Here is a 15,588-nt window from a genome sequence, read left to right on the forward strand (position 1 = left end):
CGAAGACCTTCAGCAGGGGTGGACACGGAGGTGAAAATACGAGAGTTGCGTTCCCTCCAGATAAGGTAGATGGTGGATTGCAGTATAAGCTTAATCACTGCAGAGGCTTGAGGACCAAGGCGATTAAGAGAGATTAAAGCTGCAGCAGAGTGAATGTCTGAGGGTACATCAGGGATGATTCCTTGCGCAAAGTGATTCCAAAAGGTGGAAGAGAATTCACACTCAAAGAAGTGGTGATGGTGTGTCTAGACACCATAGAGCACGACCAGTGGCGGACCCAGAATCAATTATTATGGGTGTCAGATAATGTGGGCTTTGGCCCAGTATAACAATAGTTAAGGAAAATGAAAAAAACCTTACGCTTCAGATGCTTTGAACCAGAGAAAAGGGGTGTCAGATGATAGGATAGTTAACCAAATGAACTACCTAATCTTCAACCGTACATGTTAAACATGTTCTTACTTATTTTTAACCTGTGTCAGCTGCAACCCTATTTGTCAACGTAGGTCCGCCTCTGAGCACGACACATACGAAGCTGGAACATTTAAACCCCAACGACGAAGACGGTCACGAATGGGAAGTCTTCTCAACAAGACTAGCCACGTTATGAACACATTACGGGGAATATTCTCTCTGAACCATACAACCTTGGACCAAAAGACTGTAGGAAAGTGATGTCGAATATGCTCCCAAGTGGTCTTAGAAGAGAAGGATGGCCCAAAGCTTCCATCAGCTTTACGCCAAAGGAACTGATCACTTCCGTTAACTGGAGATGGAGGAGGAAGAGTCGTGAGAACTATTTGGAGAGTCACCGCTTCTGGTGATCTAGCAGATGGAAGCACCCAATTACCATCGCGAGCCGCTTCAGAAACTGTAGCGTCCTTTCTAATTCTCAACATACGCGGACCCTGTTCTCCTAACACAAAAATCAGAGGACCTAACAGAGTCCAAGTGTCGTACCAAAAGGAGGAGGAGATGCCGTTCCTAACCAGGCAACGCAAGAAATCATTTAGCATAGGCTTGAGCTGAAGCATACTCCTCACAGTAGGAGAGAATCTTGGAGAATCTTGTGTGAGCCAAAAATCCTTCCTCCCAAATACATTGTTCTTCAACCAAGCAACCCATAGGGATCCGGAATGAGAGAAGAAGTTCCAGACCTGTTTCAGTCTAATTCCCACACCACCTTCTGATTTTGGTTTGCAGACATCTTCCCAAGCAACACGAGCACCTGCCGCCGAGGAAGTCTTGTTGTTCCATAAGAACGCGGCGCAGAGAGAATCAATCTTCGCGTAGAAAGCTTTTGGTAACACAAATACTGCGCTCCAAAAATTGACCATGCCATAAATTACAGATGCCACCATTCGAATTTTCCCGGCTAAAGATAGATAACTTGACAGTCCAAGAGTGAAGCTTACCGGGGATCTTATCAATAAACGGCTGGAGACTGGCCATTGTGATCCTGGAGGGGTTTAGAGGGAAACCGAGGTAGCGGGTAGGAAAGGAGCCGATACTAGGACCTGAACTGCTATTTCTTCGTATCCTCCAAAGAAAATCTTAGACTTATCAGGGTTCATACTCAAGCCACTCAGGCGTTTGAACTCTCTCATAACTGAACAGATGCCACTGAGAGACCAGCGGGAGCCATTGGAGAATATCAGCAGGTCGTATGCAAATAATAGATGAGTAAGTTTAGGATTCGAGCATCTTGGATGCCGACGTATACGGCCAGAGTCAGCAGCACGGGTTAAGAGTGTAGTGTGTAGAGAGCGCTTCCATCACAAACAAGAAGAGATAAGGGGACAGGTCGTCTGCAAAGTTGTAGTAACCCTTATCTCTAAATCCCTAGAAAAGTTCATCCAATTTGTTTTACGTACAAAATAATAATATTTCAAAACCGATCACTTTAAAACGTAGCCTCTTTGAGATTTTTGTTTTCTTTTGAAAAACAAAAGACTTTCAATTAAAATGCATAAGAAATACAAGTATTAGTTTAATTCTAAGTTTGGAAAAGTTTGCAATAAACATAAAGTTGTAGTAACCCTAGAAGAGGATTACAACTGAATCCTAGAAAAGAAAGAAATAAAAAGACACCAATTACTAGATGAGTTATTCTTGGGATCACCTTTAAGGTAGGTTCACCAACCAATAGAATTTCATTATTTCAAATTCGATATCTTTTAAAAAAAGAAACAAAATATTATTAAATTATATTATGTTTTAAAAAAAAAGTAAAAAAAAATAGTAGCTACAGAAAAAAGAATTAAGAAAATATTTTTAACGTCTTCAGCAAAACACTAAACCCTAAATCCTAATCCCTAAACCATTGGGTAAACCCTAAACCTTTGGATTAATCATAAACTCTAAGGTGATGTTATTCACTGATTTATTTTAATAGAGTTTAAATCTAAACACAATCCACTGTTATTCAATTGATGATTCTGAATTTTATTTTAAAATCTAGTGTTATTCAGTGAATGATTAAAATCTAGTATTTAAAATCTAGTGTTATTCAATTTTTGAAGATTTTAAAATTCTTTGTATTTTGGATTGATTTCAAATCATCTCTTATGGATTGTCATGAACAAATGAATGAATTCAAAATCTAAGGCCTACTGCAGAGATTTTAAAATTCATCAACTTAAACTATTTTGAAATTTTAAAATTTGATAGATTATAAAACATTAATTATTGATTTGAAATCACTGACTAAAGAACATCTCCTAAATCAAAAACACTAAACACTAAAACCATAAATCCTAAACTCTAAATCTTAAACCTAAACCCTAAATCCTAAAACTAAACCGTTGAGTGTTTTAATATTTAGTGTTTTTTTTTTTTTGTTGAAATGTTAAATTTATTTGTCAACAAAAGAAAAAAATGTTTACAATACGGGAGAGTTTGGAAAAATAGGTAGAGGCATTAGCTTAGGAGAAAACTAATAATTGATAGACTACGTGGTTCTTCCCATCCACTCCATCATCACAGTGCTATAGAATGCCGCGTTTTTACTGCGCAGGGACGAGACTCTGTTCCGAATAATCTTATCTATCTGTCGGGTAAGTTCGTGGGCAGAGCGGAAGAGGCTGTTGTGTTTGCGACTGTTTCGTTCTCTCCAGACACTGTGGAGCACAGTTTGGAAGGAGAGACGTAGGAGGCAAGTTACAGCGGCGGTTCGTCGGCGAGAGAGGAGCATCGTGATAGTGATGTTCCAATCTGGGTTTGGTCTTGGCAACAGTGATCCTATCGTCTCTGTCCATACAGTATATGTATACGGACATGCGAAGAACAGGTGATCTCGCGTTTCCTGTGGCTCACCACAGAGGCGACAGTGTTGGTGCTCTCCCCAAGCTTGGGTGCGGTCACCTGTAGAGAGACGATTCCTAACCGCGAGCCACGCAATGAAGGAGCATCGAGGAATAGCTTGTGGAATATTTAGTGTTTTTGATTTATAGAGTTTAGGAATTATCCAAAGGTTTAGGGTTTACCCAACGGTTTACGGTTTATGATTTAAGTTTTAAGGATTAGGATTTAAGGTTTAGTGTGTTTGCTGGTTAGTATTTTTTTTTTACAATTACTACTATTTTTTTATTTTTTTATTTAAAAACATAATATAACTTGAAAATATTTTGTTTCCTTTTATAAAAGATATCAAATATGAAATAACACAATCATATTGGTTGGTAAACCCAAGAACAAGTTTTGGTTATATTATGTTTTTAGGTTCACCAACCAATAGAATTTAATTATTTCAAATTCTATATCTTTTAAAAAAAAGAACCAAAATCTAAACAAGTTATATTGTATATTTAAAATAAAAGGGTAAAAAACAAATAGTAGTTACAGAAAAAAGAATTAAAAACAATATTTTTAAAGTCTTCATCAAAACACTAAACACTAAACCCTAAATCCTAATCCCTAAAACATAAATCCTAAACCCTTGGGTAAACCCTAAACCTTTGGATTAATCGTAAACTCCAAATCAAAAACACTAAACGCTAAAACCCTAAACCCTAAATCCCTAAACCCTAAATCCTAAACCTTAAATCCTAAATCCTAAATCCTAAACCCTAAACCCTTGAGTGTTTTAATGTTTAGTGTTTTTGATTTAGAGTTTAGGATTTATCCAAAGGTTTAGGGTTTACTCAAGTGTTTAGGGTTTATGATTTAGGGTTTAGTGTTTTGCCCGTAAAAAAATATTTGTTTCTTGTAATTACTACTATTTTTTATTTATCTCTTTTTACTTTTTTATTTTATTTTAAAAACATAATATAACTTAAAAAATATTTTGTTTCCTTTTATAAAAGATATCAAATCTGAAATAACACAATCCTATTGGTTGGTGAAACCAAGAATAAGTCTTACTTTGAATTTTTGTGTTAGTTTTTTACTGCCCTTCATCTTCTATTCAAGTTATAACTGGACGTCTCTCCAATCACGTCAAAACTATTTTTTTTTTCTATAAGTCAGTGGAAGTCCCGGCTCCATATGAAATTATGAAATTATTGATGATTTTAAAGAGTGGTAGGATCGATCGGTATTGTGATGGAATAAATTCCATAGACTGAGAAGACTCAGCATTTGCAGCAGCTAACATATGGATGGTGACATCAATCTCGGAACAAGGGGTAGAATGTACCTCATTGTGAACGAAGTGGCAAAAACCGAAAGCCGGAGGCGGTATGTTGTCTACTAGCAACTGCGGCATTGCTTTCTTAGGATTCGTTCTTTCTTCAGCTTGGGACCGTTGACAAAAGCTTCTCCAAATAAAGGCCTAAATGCCTCTATTTGTTTTTTATAGCTTCTGAAATACTGAGCTTTGGAGTTGCAGGTTCGGACATGAAGTGAAGCAGCTTTGACAACACATCCAAAGAGGGAATAAAGGTGGAACTTTTTTCATAATTGTCATCAGATTCGTGTTCATTGTTGGAACTCGTTTTTTGACGAAAAAAACCATTTCAGTTAGTTTCCGGACGAAGACGTTCGTCGGAATAATCATGGACACTATGAAGTAGTGTACCTACATGTCAAAATCAGAGTTGGTTTGAATGAGAAATGTTGGTCCAAAGTCATTGACTTGGAAAGCTTGTAGAGCTTAACAATTTGACTATGTTTGAGAAACTAGTAAATGTCCCACATAAAAAATATGGAAAAGTAATAAAATGGTTATACTATGGTATAATAGTGAAAAGATATGCCTAAATAAATATTTGTGTGTTAAAGCAAAATGAATTAAACCAAGTTTGGTATCAGATTCGGGTTTGGACTTGGGATTGGATTTAAGATTTGGTCGAGTCTAATATTCTTTAATATTTTTGCCCAAATTTAAATCAATTATTAAAAGAATCATTTATCTTTTCATTGATAGCAGAGAAACGTTTTCTGACTTTGATAGTCATGGTTCCAAACTAATTATGATAATTAGTGCCTACGTTTTCTTTTGTTATTGCTTTGGAAAAAGCTTATATAATTCAAGTCTCCATTACACTTACGAACAATCTACAAGGAGAAGAAACTTTTTCACTCATTTAGAATAGTGATGTTTTATTTTTATTTTTTTAATCTGAGAGTACGTCACAAAATTAGTTTTGATAAATTCTGTTTTGCGGTGATGGTAAACAGAAACAATGATGCAATTGTATCCTGGGAATCTGAGCACTATAAAACCATCACACTACGGAGCGTTTAAAATTTAACGAAATAGATTAACCATCTCAACTCTGTAATTTTTTTTTATTTTTATATTTCGGTATTGTAATTTTAATTTATATTCTTATTATTCTTTACAAATATCAATTGTCCTATGGTAATAAAATAAGGTTCCTACACTCTTAAATCTTTAAATATTGTTTATGCTTTTGCACTAATAATAATGATATTTGTTAAAAGTTGCCTGAGGTGAAGCTTCTTCAAAGGTGGCAGCGATGTCAGTGAGAGGCTTAGATGGCGTAGGAGTGACGGCGGCTAGTCGGCGCAAGCCAGAAAATCTGGCAGCGAAAGCATCAAAATCTGGCAGCGAAGGAGTCACTGTGTGAACATAGAGAGAGAGAGAGAGAGAGAGAGGGATTTGGTCGTGAGAGGAAAGTTGACAGCGAGATAGTGTGGAGGAGGCGGATTTGAAGTCAGAGATAACGGAGGTGGAGGTCACAGAGATCGAAGTTGCAGAGATGACCCTGATTTTAGGTTTGTCGGCAACAACCTCTCCTCTTCACCCGTGAAAGGGTTTTGTTTTGTTTTTTTTTTTTTTTTTTAAGTGTATCCCTAATAATACTTCAATGGCAAATATGTGATTACTGAAAACTAGATTGGGTTTTATGTACTTTTGCTTGGTATATGTGTTATGCTAGTAATTCAATATTGTAAGAGTTAGTTGAGTAATATTAGGTATGAATAAATATGAAAATACAAAAAGTTCGATAAATAATTATTATTTATTTTCATATTAAATTTAAATTTTAGTAACAACATGAAATAGCTAGATAGCAAAAGATTCTCTCTCATCTCTATGTTCTTTTTTCTACATCTTTCACAGAGAGACGAGAAGAGATATTTAGTCCGGTTTAGCCGGATTTTTTGTTGTGTATAACTTCAATCTAGTGATCGATATTGATTTCTGCTTAGTCAGATTTAATATTGATTTTTATGTGTACTCTGAAGACAAATTGGGACTTGTTCTTCTTGTTCTATCTCTCGTTTAATTTGTTTTGAGTTAAATAAAGCTTAAGTTCTCCTCTTTTTTGGACTGAGTTAAGTTCTCTTTTGCAACAAAAATATCAGATTCCTTTTGTTTTGTTTTGGGTTTTCTCTTTCTACACGGATCACTTGAGAGCATGATTAATCCTGATCTTTTAGCCGAAAATTTTAACTCATGATTTGATATTTTTTTTTACATTTTTCGAATAAAAGACGGTTTTTATATATCTTATGTAAGAGACGGTTCTTAACTTTTCTTAATTAAAATCTAAAAAAAAGTTAAGAACCATTTTTAGCTGAAGCTAAGAATCCCAGTTAGACTGGGGTTAATCATGGTCTAACTCTTTTTAAATGAGAGTCAATCTTTGCTCTGCTTCTTGTGAGGCCGTTGGCTTATGAGTGAAGTTTCTCTGTAGAAAGTATGATGTGGTGATGGATACTGTCTTGGCTGACTTTAATAGAGATTAGTAGAGCTGACATCTCCTCTATATCGAAGATGGTCTGGCAAAAGTCTCTTGTTTGTCATCCAAGCTTTCCCATGTTAGATTAACTTTTATGATTTCTATTAAGAAAAATCTATCTCAAGACCAAACTAGATATATCTTAATTCAACCTTAATAGTTTTTCTAAGAGAAGAAGCAAGAAGCACTAACCTTTAATCCATGCTCAATGAGGACAAACTGAAATCAGTGCACCAAGTGATTTTCTCCTCCCTTAGACCTCCAAGTCCTTATGATTCTCTTTGATGGATAAGAGAATCCGAATCCTTTCTTCCTTTCCTTGTAATGATCACCGTACGTCTTTCCTTTGATCACCACCGTATGTCACTCTTCTTTCATTTACGTTTGTTTGTATTGGTTATGACAAAAGGAAGAGACTGTTTTGTGATCAAAAGTTACGTACACCAATTTACACACATATATATATTATATATATATATATTGCACCCTTTCAAATATATAGTCACGTCTATTTTATTAACTATACATATATCGTACAAATAATACATACATTATACACATATGAAAAGGCTATTATTTCATTTATATAAGCGGTTATCACTACACCAAAATTCTAATGACATTACGATGCAGCAAGATATTTGGATAATTTTCAAATATTTTTATTATTCATTAGTTTACATAGATAATTACTTCTTATTGTATTTTCTATATTTTAGTAGTTTTTCTATTTTAATTAATATTAGAGTTTTCGTAGATTTAAGGATTTATTATAAATAGACATCTAAGTCTAAAGTTGTATTCAGTTTGATTTGATTAATAAAAGAGCGAAGATGATTCGATTCATCAATCAAGAAGCATGTCCCAAACGAGAATTCCGTAGAATCTCTTGGTTGAGCTGGCAGGTTCCAAGCGTGGTTCCATAACTCTTTAGTTGAGCTGTTTATCGTTGCTTCCGCTCCATCAGGTGGTATCAAAGTTGCGTCTCTTTGATTTTTTAATCGAAGAACGATTCTGGATGTCATGTTGATTAGCAGTTGCAATCTCTATCCATTCGTGGAAGAAAGTCCTTTTGTCGAGAGAGAATACCATGAGATCTATCGAGAGATCTATGGTGATCCAATCTATGACGTTTATGAAGATGGTGAGATCTACAAAGAGATTTGTGCAGATCCAATCTATGATGTTTGTGAAGAAAACGATTTTGATAATTTAGTCCGTGCAAATATAGGGTAAAATCTCGTTTATACATAAGACTTCAAACATAATCAGGCTCGTGTAATATTCGTGCAGAAACAATTTTATGAAACATTTGGCTCGTGCGAAATTTGTGCAGATTCGACTTGTGAAGATTTTGTGCAGGTGGAAAAATCTGTTGAAGATTCAAGGACGAATTTTTCTTGGTAGGCGAGAACTGATACAGCAACATATTTGGAAATTATCCAAATGTCTTTATTATTCATTAGTTTACATAGATAATTATTTTTATTATATTTTCTATATTTTAGTAGTTTTTCTATTTTAATTAAGATTAGGGTTTTCATAAATTTAAAGATTTGTTATAAATAGGTATCTAAGTTTAAAGTTGTATTCAATTTAATTTGATTAATAAAAGAGTTTTGGATTTTGGGAGAATTGTATTTTTTATTCCTTGTATTAATTTGATTCGATTCATCAATTAAGAAGCAGGTTTCAAACAAGAATTCTCTAAAATTTCAATTCTTGAGCTGACAGGTTCCAAGTGTAGTTCTATAACTTTTTAGTTGAGCTGTTTATTGTTGTTTCTGCTTCATCACATTAATCGAACCAATCTATCATATCATAGCATTATTTTTTATATTAGAATTTTACAATATTATTATGAACTTAAAACTCTATATCAAACCAATAGACATATAGACTACATAGAATATTATTCTTACATCCCAGATATATAATCTAATGTAGGTTGAGATTTCAAATACAAGCAAAAGAATTGAACAAAAGTTGGAGTTCAAGCACTGCGGTTGCCAGTGGTGGAGCCACAGTTCCAGATTTGCATGTCAATTTTTGGCCACGTATTATATTTTTGTTCTTCAGTTGACGCTTGTAAGAGCAACATTATCAGTGTCCTTACCACTGTCCTTAACCTATAATTAATATTTTTTAAACCAAAAGCGAGCTAGGGACGAAGCTTTCGTTTACTAATTAGAAGACGTTTAATGCCGTCCTTAAGGACATGCGTCGCAACCCGAGAGGAAGACCGAGTCGAGAGAGTTACAACGCGTGAAGTGAAGACTTCATTTTCTTCGCCTATCTTCTCTCCTTCTCTGGCGACGGCGATTGCAGGAGACGACACCGACCGCGACACTGCGTTCTCCGAGCTCGGTTACAATCGCCATCTCTCTGCGTATCGCATCTCTTCTCCCTCACTTCTCTGATCTATCCGCCGAATCGCGACCTCCTTCTCTCAATCGAATCGATTGTAAACAAGGTAAGATCACTCCTCTGTTATGAGATTCGATTGTATTGTTAATTGACTGAATGCTTGTTGTTTGTGATTGAATGGTTGTTGTTTGAGTAAATAAAATTGAAATTAGGGTTTGTGAGTTCATATAGCATTAACCGTATGAATTTGCTTGATCATTCACTCTTTCATTCATTAGATTTGAAACTCATGGATTTGAAACTCATGGACTCATAAAAGTCCTAACCAATAATCAACAAAAATTCATAAGTCCTTAACTTTGTCCTTGAACCTTAAAGTAATCAATAATAATGCTAAGGACTTAATTTGGGTCCCTCCTATAATGATGCTCTAAGTTACGTGGAAGTTCTAAAATGTACTCCTTTTTAGCCTATTGGGCTTTTATAAAAATTAGAAGTTGGCAGAAGAAAATAACAAAATGAAATAGTATCCGATGCGCGGATCTAATCTATTTTTAGTGTATATACTTTGAACCGCCTTATGGCATTGTGTTCGGAGGTTTGGGTTTCAGTATCTGCAGTGGGTTTGGTCTTCAACTTTTCTCTTGCGAGGAGGTGGCTGTAGCTATGACTCGAGTGTCCGCGTGTAAGAGTTGTTTATCAAGGCTTGTCCCCGTTCAGAGTTTTAGGCTTGTCCTTCTGTCTTGGTCTCTCTGAGTGCTTCAGTTCGTCGTGTTGAGCTGCCAAAGTTGGTTTTGTCTTCTGATGTGGTTGTGTGTTTGCCTCCTCTCCTGTCTCTATGGATTCTGGTTTGAGCGCAGTCCGAGTCTCGTCCGAGTCTCCTCTCGGAGATAGTATGCCGTGTTAGCGGTTCCTGCGGTTCTTCCTTTCTCGTTCCTTTTCAGACGTTTACCGTTTTAGTTTGGAAAGTTGTAAATCTCTTCTTGCTCAGAAGGTCTGCGTTAGCATCTCGTGTCTCTCTGCTCTCGCCTTTCCTAATCAGTTCAATCCTTTGGTTTAGAGTTATCCTTTAGTGAAAGTTTCCCATTTGTTGGGCTGTAACTTCTCTCGTAGGAGCTTATGTCTCCAGTTTCATCTGTTTGAAAGCTGGTTTTGGTGTCCTAAAAACGTATCCGACCTTGTAGTCCTTTCAATTTGGTTTAATATCATCGAGGAAAAAAAAAAACTTTGAACCGCCAGAAAAAAGACGCAAGAATTTGTTATCAAAATAACATACTTTATCTATTGAGAATTTATTTTACTTCTTTCACATATGGTATTGAGTCACACCATTTAGTAATTTTTAATTAAATGAACATTCTCACAGCTTTCATATTACCGGGCATCGATTACTGAGCAGGTGTACTGGTTCACCGTCCAGGATTCATCATCGTCGCGCTGCCTACTTGATGAAGGATCAAGTTCGTAAGGACTTCTTCTGACGCAACCTGGCGATTTAGGCTGAGGAATCTCTGTTGCTTCATTGCCAAGCATCCAAACCACAGACGACATGGTTGGTCTGTTCTCTGCAAGTTCTTGAACACACAAGAGACCAATTTGTATGCATTTTAGGACTTCTTGTAGTTGAAATGGTGATGACAGTGGTGAAAATGAATTTACGATGACTGGATCTACTATTTCTAGCGCTCTTCCTTCCTTCCAATTTCTCCATGCCTGTTTATTAAGATAAAAACATTCAATGTTTGAGCAATCTCAGAAAGCAGATTGAATTGTTGGTTCTTATACTTACACAGCTTAGAAGATTGTCTTCGTCGAATCCTCTGTTTCTCTTCCCAGTAATAATTTCAAGAACCATGACTCCAAAACTGAAAACATCTGATTTTTCCGAGAATATCCCACCCATTGCGTACTCTGGGGACATGTAGCCGCTGTAAAGAAAAGTTAAACTCTTTGTATTTTTAAAGATACAGATGTTTGTGATATTTTGATTGCTTACTAAGTTCCGACCACCTTCATTGTGTTAGCTTCCGTCTCGTCTCTTTCAAATATCCTGGCCATTCCAAAATCCGAGATCTTTGGGACCATATTTCTATCAAGCAAAATGTTACTTACTTTCAAATCTCTGTGGATTATCCTAAAGCGGGAGTCTTGATGAAGATATAAAAGCCCTCGAGCAACACCATTGGTAATGTCGAATCTCTCCTTCCAATTTAGCTTAGACCTTCGAGTTTTTCCTACAAATCGACACATCCAAATCAGATTAGCTTATTTCTACCCACATTCAACTATTGTATAGAGCTTTAAAAGAATGAGGCTCTAACCGAAGAGATAAGAATCGAGGCTTAAATTTTCCAAATACTCATATATCAGCATCTTCTCATCTGCGTCAATGCAACAGCCAAGAATTTGGACAAGATTTACATGTTGAAGCCTCGCGATTAATGTCACCTCATTCATAAACTCATCAACCCCTTGAACTGACGTCTTTGATAGCCTTTTTACCGCGATTTCTTGCCCGTCAAGTAATATCCCCTGATAGCACATACTTAAGGTATAGCATAATGGTAGATTGTGTGTATATTTTCAGTGTAATATCCTTTCTACCTTGTAAACAATACCAAAACCACCTTGTCCAATTTTGTTAGAATTGGAGAAATTTTCGGTGGCTTTGACAATAGCTTCCAACTCTATCAATGGAAGTTCCAGCTCCTCAATTTTGTTCTCTCCAGACAACTGTCTCTTGCTTGATAGTACTATCCCGTTCATAGGCAAATTTTGGTTTCTCTGTCGATTTGCTGTTTCCACTCAGACACCGAAACAAACAAAATATAAAATCAAAATTTACATATAGATATCATAACAAATGAAAGTTGTTATAGTTACCAATAGATGCTGCACTTGATTTTTCTCGATTTTGTTTCCTTTTCCAGAGGCAAAACATGATCAGAAGAAGCAGAACACTAACTCCAACAATCAAACTTATGATTTTCCCATTCGCGTTACTCTTCTTAACTGTGGGGAAAAGGTGATAAAGTCCTCAAAAATATTTGCGAATATGACTTTTATAAACCTACTACAATCTTTACATAGATTTTTATACTTCCCTTATTTACAACATTTTTATACTTCCCTTGAATGTACTTTTTGAGCACTAATATATAGAGGTTCATTCAAAAATATACCCACATTAGTCTCATATGTGTGTTGACTAATATTTTATTATCTTAATAAATAATAATACTGAATTCGGCACTGTTTAATATTTAAAAAGATTATTTTTGGGAAACCCCATAAAAGTAAAGGATGTCATAGAAAATACACAAAAATCATAATAGTAAAGAGTACTGTGAGGAAAATATTAAGAATTCAAGGTCGATTAGTTCCGGCTTTTGAGAATTAATATTTTAATGAAAAAAATATAAAACTATTATTATTTGAAAAAAATTATCGTGATTATTATTTGAAAAAAAAATTATTGACCAAAACCACAAATAAAACTGTTTTCCTCACTTCAGTTGAAAACTTTTTCAAATTAAAAAAAACCTTCATAAACATTATTGATCAAATAAATCAACTTTTATTTTAAAATTTAAAGATTAGTATTACAAAATTTAATATTTATTTAATTATATAAATAGTTCTATTTACGTCATTAGAAAAATTCAATGATTTATTAGACTTAATAAAGTTTATTTGTTGTTATAAACTTATAGTTACAAAAGAAAATTTTAAAGTGATACTTTATATTTCAAATAAATGATAGTTTAATAATTCATAAAATAATCATCTTTTAATTTACGTTTTAATTTTTAATGGAAACAGAAGGGGATCTGAATATATGTGTGTGTACGTATTTGTATAGAACTAAATCTTGGATATTTGTATAGTTGCAATATTCAAGGGAGACGAAGCTAACCGAGATCAGCCGCAGCCAATCTGACATAAAGGTCTTGACCGTCAGCAACGTAATTCCGCATATCAGCGAGATTTCCAGTCCAAATCACACAACCCGTCCCACCATTCCGGATATCCGCATTTGCAAACGCGGTACAATTACAATCGGTAAGGCACCTCTTCTTACATTCTTTCTCACCTATACTGCGGTCGACAATGGCCATCGTAGTTTCTGGCAACTTCATATTCTTCATCCTGGTAAAACCATCTCCATTGCAGCTCAGCAGCGTCCTCCTTTTACACCCCCTTAATGAGATTCTCAGAGCCCACTGCTGCAAATTCCTGGGATCGAACCCTTGTATACAGTTACACGATGGTGATGTGTTCACGTCACAGTAAGAGTAAGGCCCACACATCCTGTACATATCGCACTGGGGGTTTGCTGGAGAAGACCAGAAGACGTTCCATATCACTGATGACGGAGCCCACGTCAGTCGCTCAAAATACCCTGTGGAGCTTAGTGTCAATCTCGAGTAGAAGCTGTTGTTGGTCATTCGGAATGTATAAGCGACCTCCTCACTAGTCTCTGTGAAATTGTACTCCATGTAACTCAGCTTTTGGTCCTCTAGTATCCCACTAAATCGGATTCCGTTCCATGGACCACTCCGATGCTCTCGAACGTCTCCTTGCAGTAGATAAAACTCAGGAAGCCTTCGGGGTTCGAGCTTGTACGAGTAATCCCCGCTTGACGGATCATCTGAACTTCTCCATGATATAAGGAACCTGTTTAGCCCTTTTTTGAGGTTGTAACCCAGTTTCATCTCTGGAAGCAAAGTATCTGTAGGGTAATCGAAACTTTGCCACAAGAATTCACTTGCATCGTTGTTATTGGAGTCTCTCATCACGAAGTTTCCATTAGCGAGAAGCTCTGCCATCACCGGAGTTCTCTCATTACGTCTAGTAAGATTCGTGGACCAAACAGATTTATTAGAGTGATCAAGGAGGACAAGGTTCATGTTGGATATTTTGAGGGTTCCAATGGAATTGGGGAGAGGGTTATCCCTGTTGGCAACCCATACATAGGTTTTCTCGGGCAATTGCTTGTACCATATCCCGAGATACCAACGAGAACTTGAGGTGGTTTTGAAGAAACCGAGCTCGAAAACATCACCGGGAGATACAAGTGTTCTATTGTTTGAAATTGTAAGAGATTCTGTAGACGACAAAGTGTTGATATAGATCGAAAGGGCAGGATGAAATAGAATCATGACAACGAAGACGAGCAAGAAGGTGTAAGAATGGTGGTCATAGATGTTTCGTACACCTTTCATCTCTCTACTCTCGTTTTCGGTCACTTCACCTCTCTACTTTCTTCTTCTTTTTTGGTATTTTATATTTGTTAACTTTTTATAAGGTACGATTGACCTAAGCCACTGAAATTAGTTTTGGTTCTTTATAGCATATATTATATCTAGATCCTAGGTTACGTTCGCAAAAATTTGGAATATTTCAATTTTATCACGAACCTAGCAGACCAGCAAAATGGTGTATTCCATATTCCACGACTTTTCCATCCTTCCAATTAATCATTTCCACAAACTTCTATCATTTGTCAACTGCATTCAAATCTACATGTGATTAATTTCTCACGCGGCCGACATAACATATGTTGTTCAGCGGGAGTGGTGTTCTCAAGTCTATCCTTCGAAATACATTCAAAAGTATGTTAGAAAACTATCGTACCCTTTGTTCGGCGATTTTATAAAGTCAAATTAAAAAGAATGGTTGGACAAGAGGAACTGAGGGCCTGTTTGTTTCTCCATTTGGATGGATCATCTGGATGAAGATGAGAGTTTTGTTTGTTTAGGCACTAAAAGTGCAATTCATTCAAATGGATCATCCGGATGACTTTTGGAAATTTAGGCTTAATTTTAAAGTCCATTCAGCTGAACCAATTTGGATCATTTGAATGGAGATGGTTCATTCAAAATGGTATAAAGTCTATTATGCCCCTAATGTAATTCACAAATTACAAACCTAAAAATAAAATCATTTTTGTCACAAACGAAAACTGACAAAACTACAAACACTTTTTCCCGTGCTAAAAACTATTTTTTTACGCCAAAACCCCAAAACGTATTTTCCCGCTAAAATTGCACAAAAATATTTTTCCGTC

General features: G+C 35.8%; 1 protein-coding gene across 1 annotated transcript; it reads right to left on the reverse strand.

The window, feature by feature from the left end:
* Window positions 1-10,604: 10,604 nt before the first annotated feature.
* LOC125576282 (putative serine/threonine-protein kinase receptor) lies at window positions 10,605-15,039 on the reverse strand. Its single transcript, XM_048735967.1, has 7 exons — window positions 13,435-15,039; window positions 12,402-12,530; window positions 12,123-12,313; window positions 11,840-12,050; window positions 11,515-11,752; window positions 11,308-11,446; window positions 10,605-11,231 (listed from the first exon to the last, which is right to left on the reverse strand). The coding sequence occupies exons 1-7, from the start codon at window positions 14,741-14,743 to the stop codon at window positions 10,893-10,895; spliced, it is 2,556 nt and encodes an 851-aa protein (XP_048591924.1). The 5' UTR covers window positions 14,744-15,039; the 3' UTR covers window positions 10,605-10,892.
* Window positions 15,040-15,588: the final 549 nt, after the last annotated feature.

The sequence above is a fragment of the Brassica napus genome, chromosome A7 (assembly GCF_020379485.1).
Source record: "Brassica napus cultivar Da-Ae chromosome A7, Da-Ae, whole genome shotgun sequence".
NCBI lineage: Eukaryota > Viridiplantae > Streptophyta > Magnoliopsida > Brassicales > Brassicaceae > Brassica > Brassica napus.

Coding starts and splice junctions, on each gene's coding strand:
- LOC125576282 (XM_048735967.1), bottom strand. CDS start 14,743: ATGAAAGGTGTACGAAACATCTATGACCACCATTCTTACACCTTCTTG. Junction 12,531..13,434: donor ATTGGCTGCGGCTGATCTCG/GTTAGCTTCGTC, acceptor TTTTCCCCACAG/TTAAGAAGAGTAACGCGAAT. Junction 11,232..11,307: donor AAGACAATCTTCTAAGCTGT/GTAAGTATAAGA, acceptor CTTAATAAACAG/GCATGGAGAAATTGGAAGGA.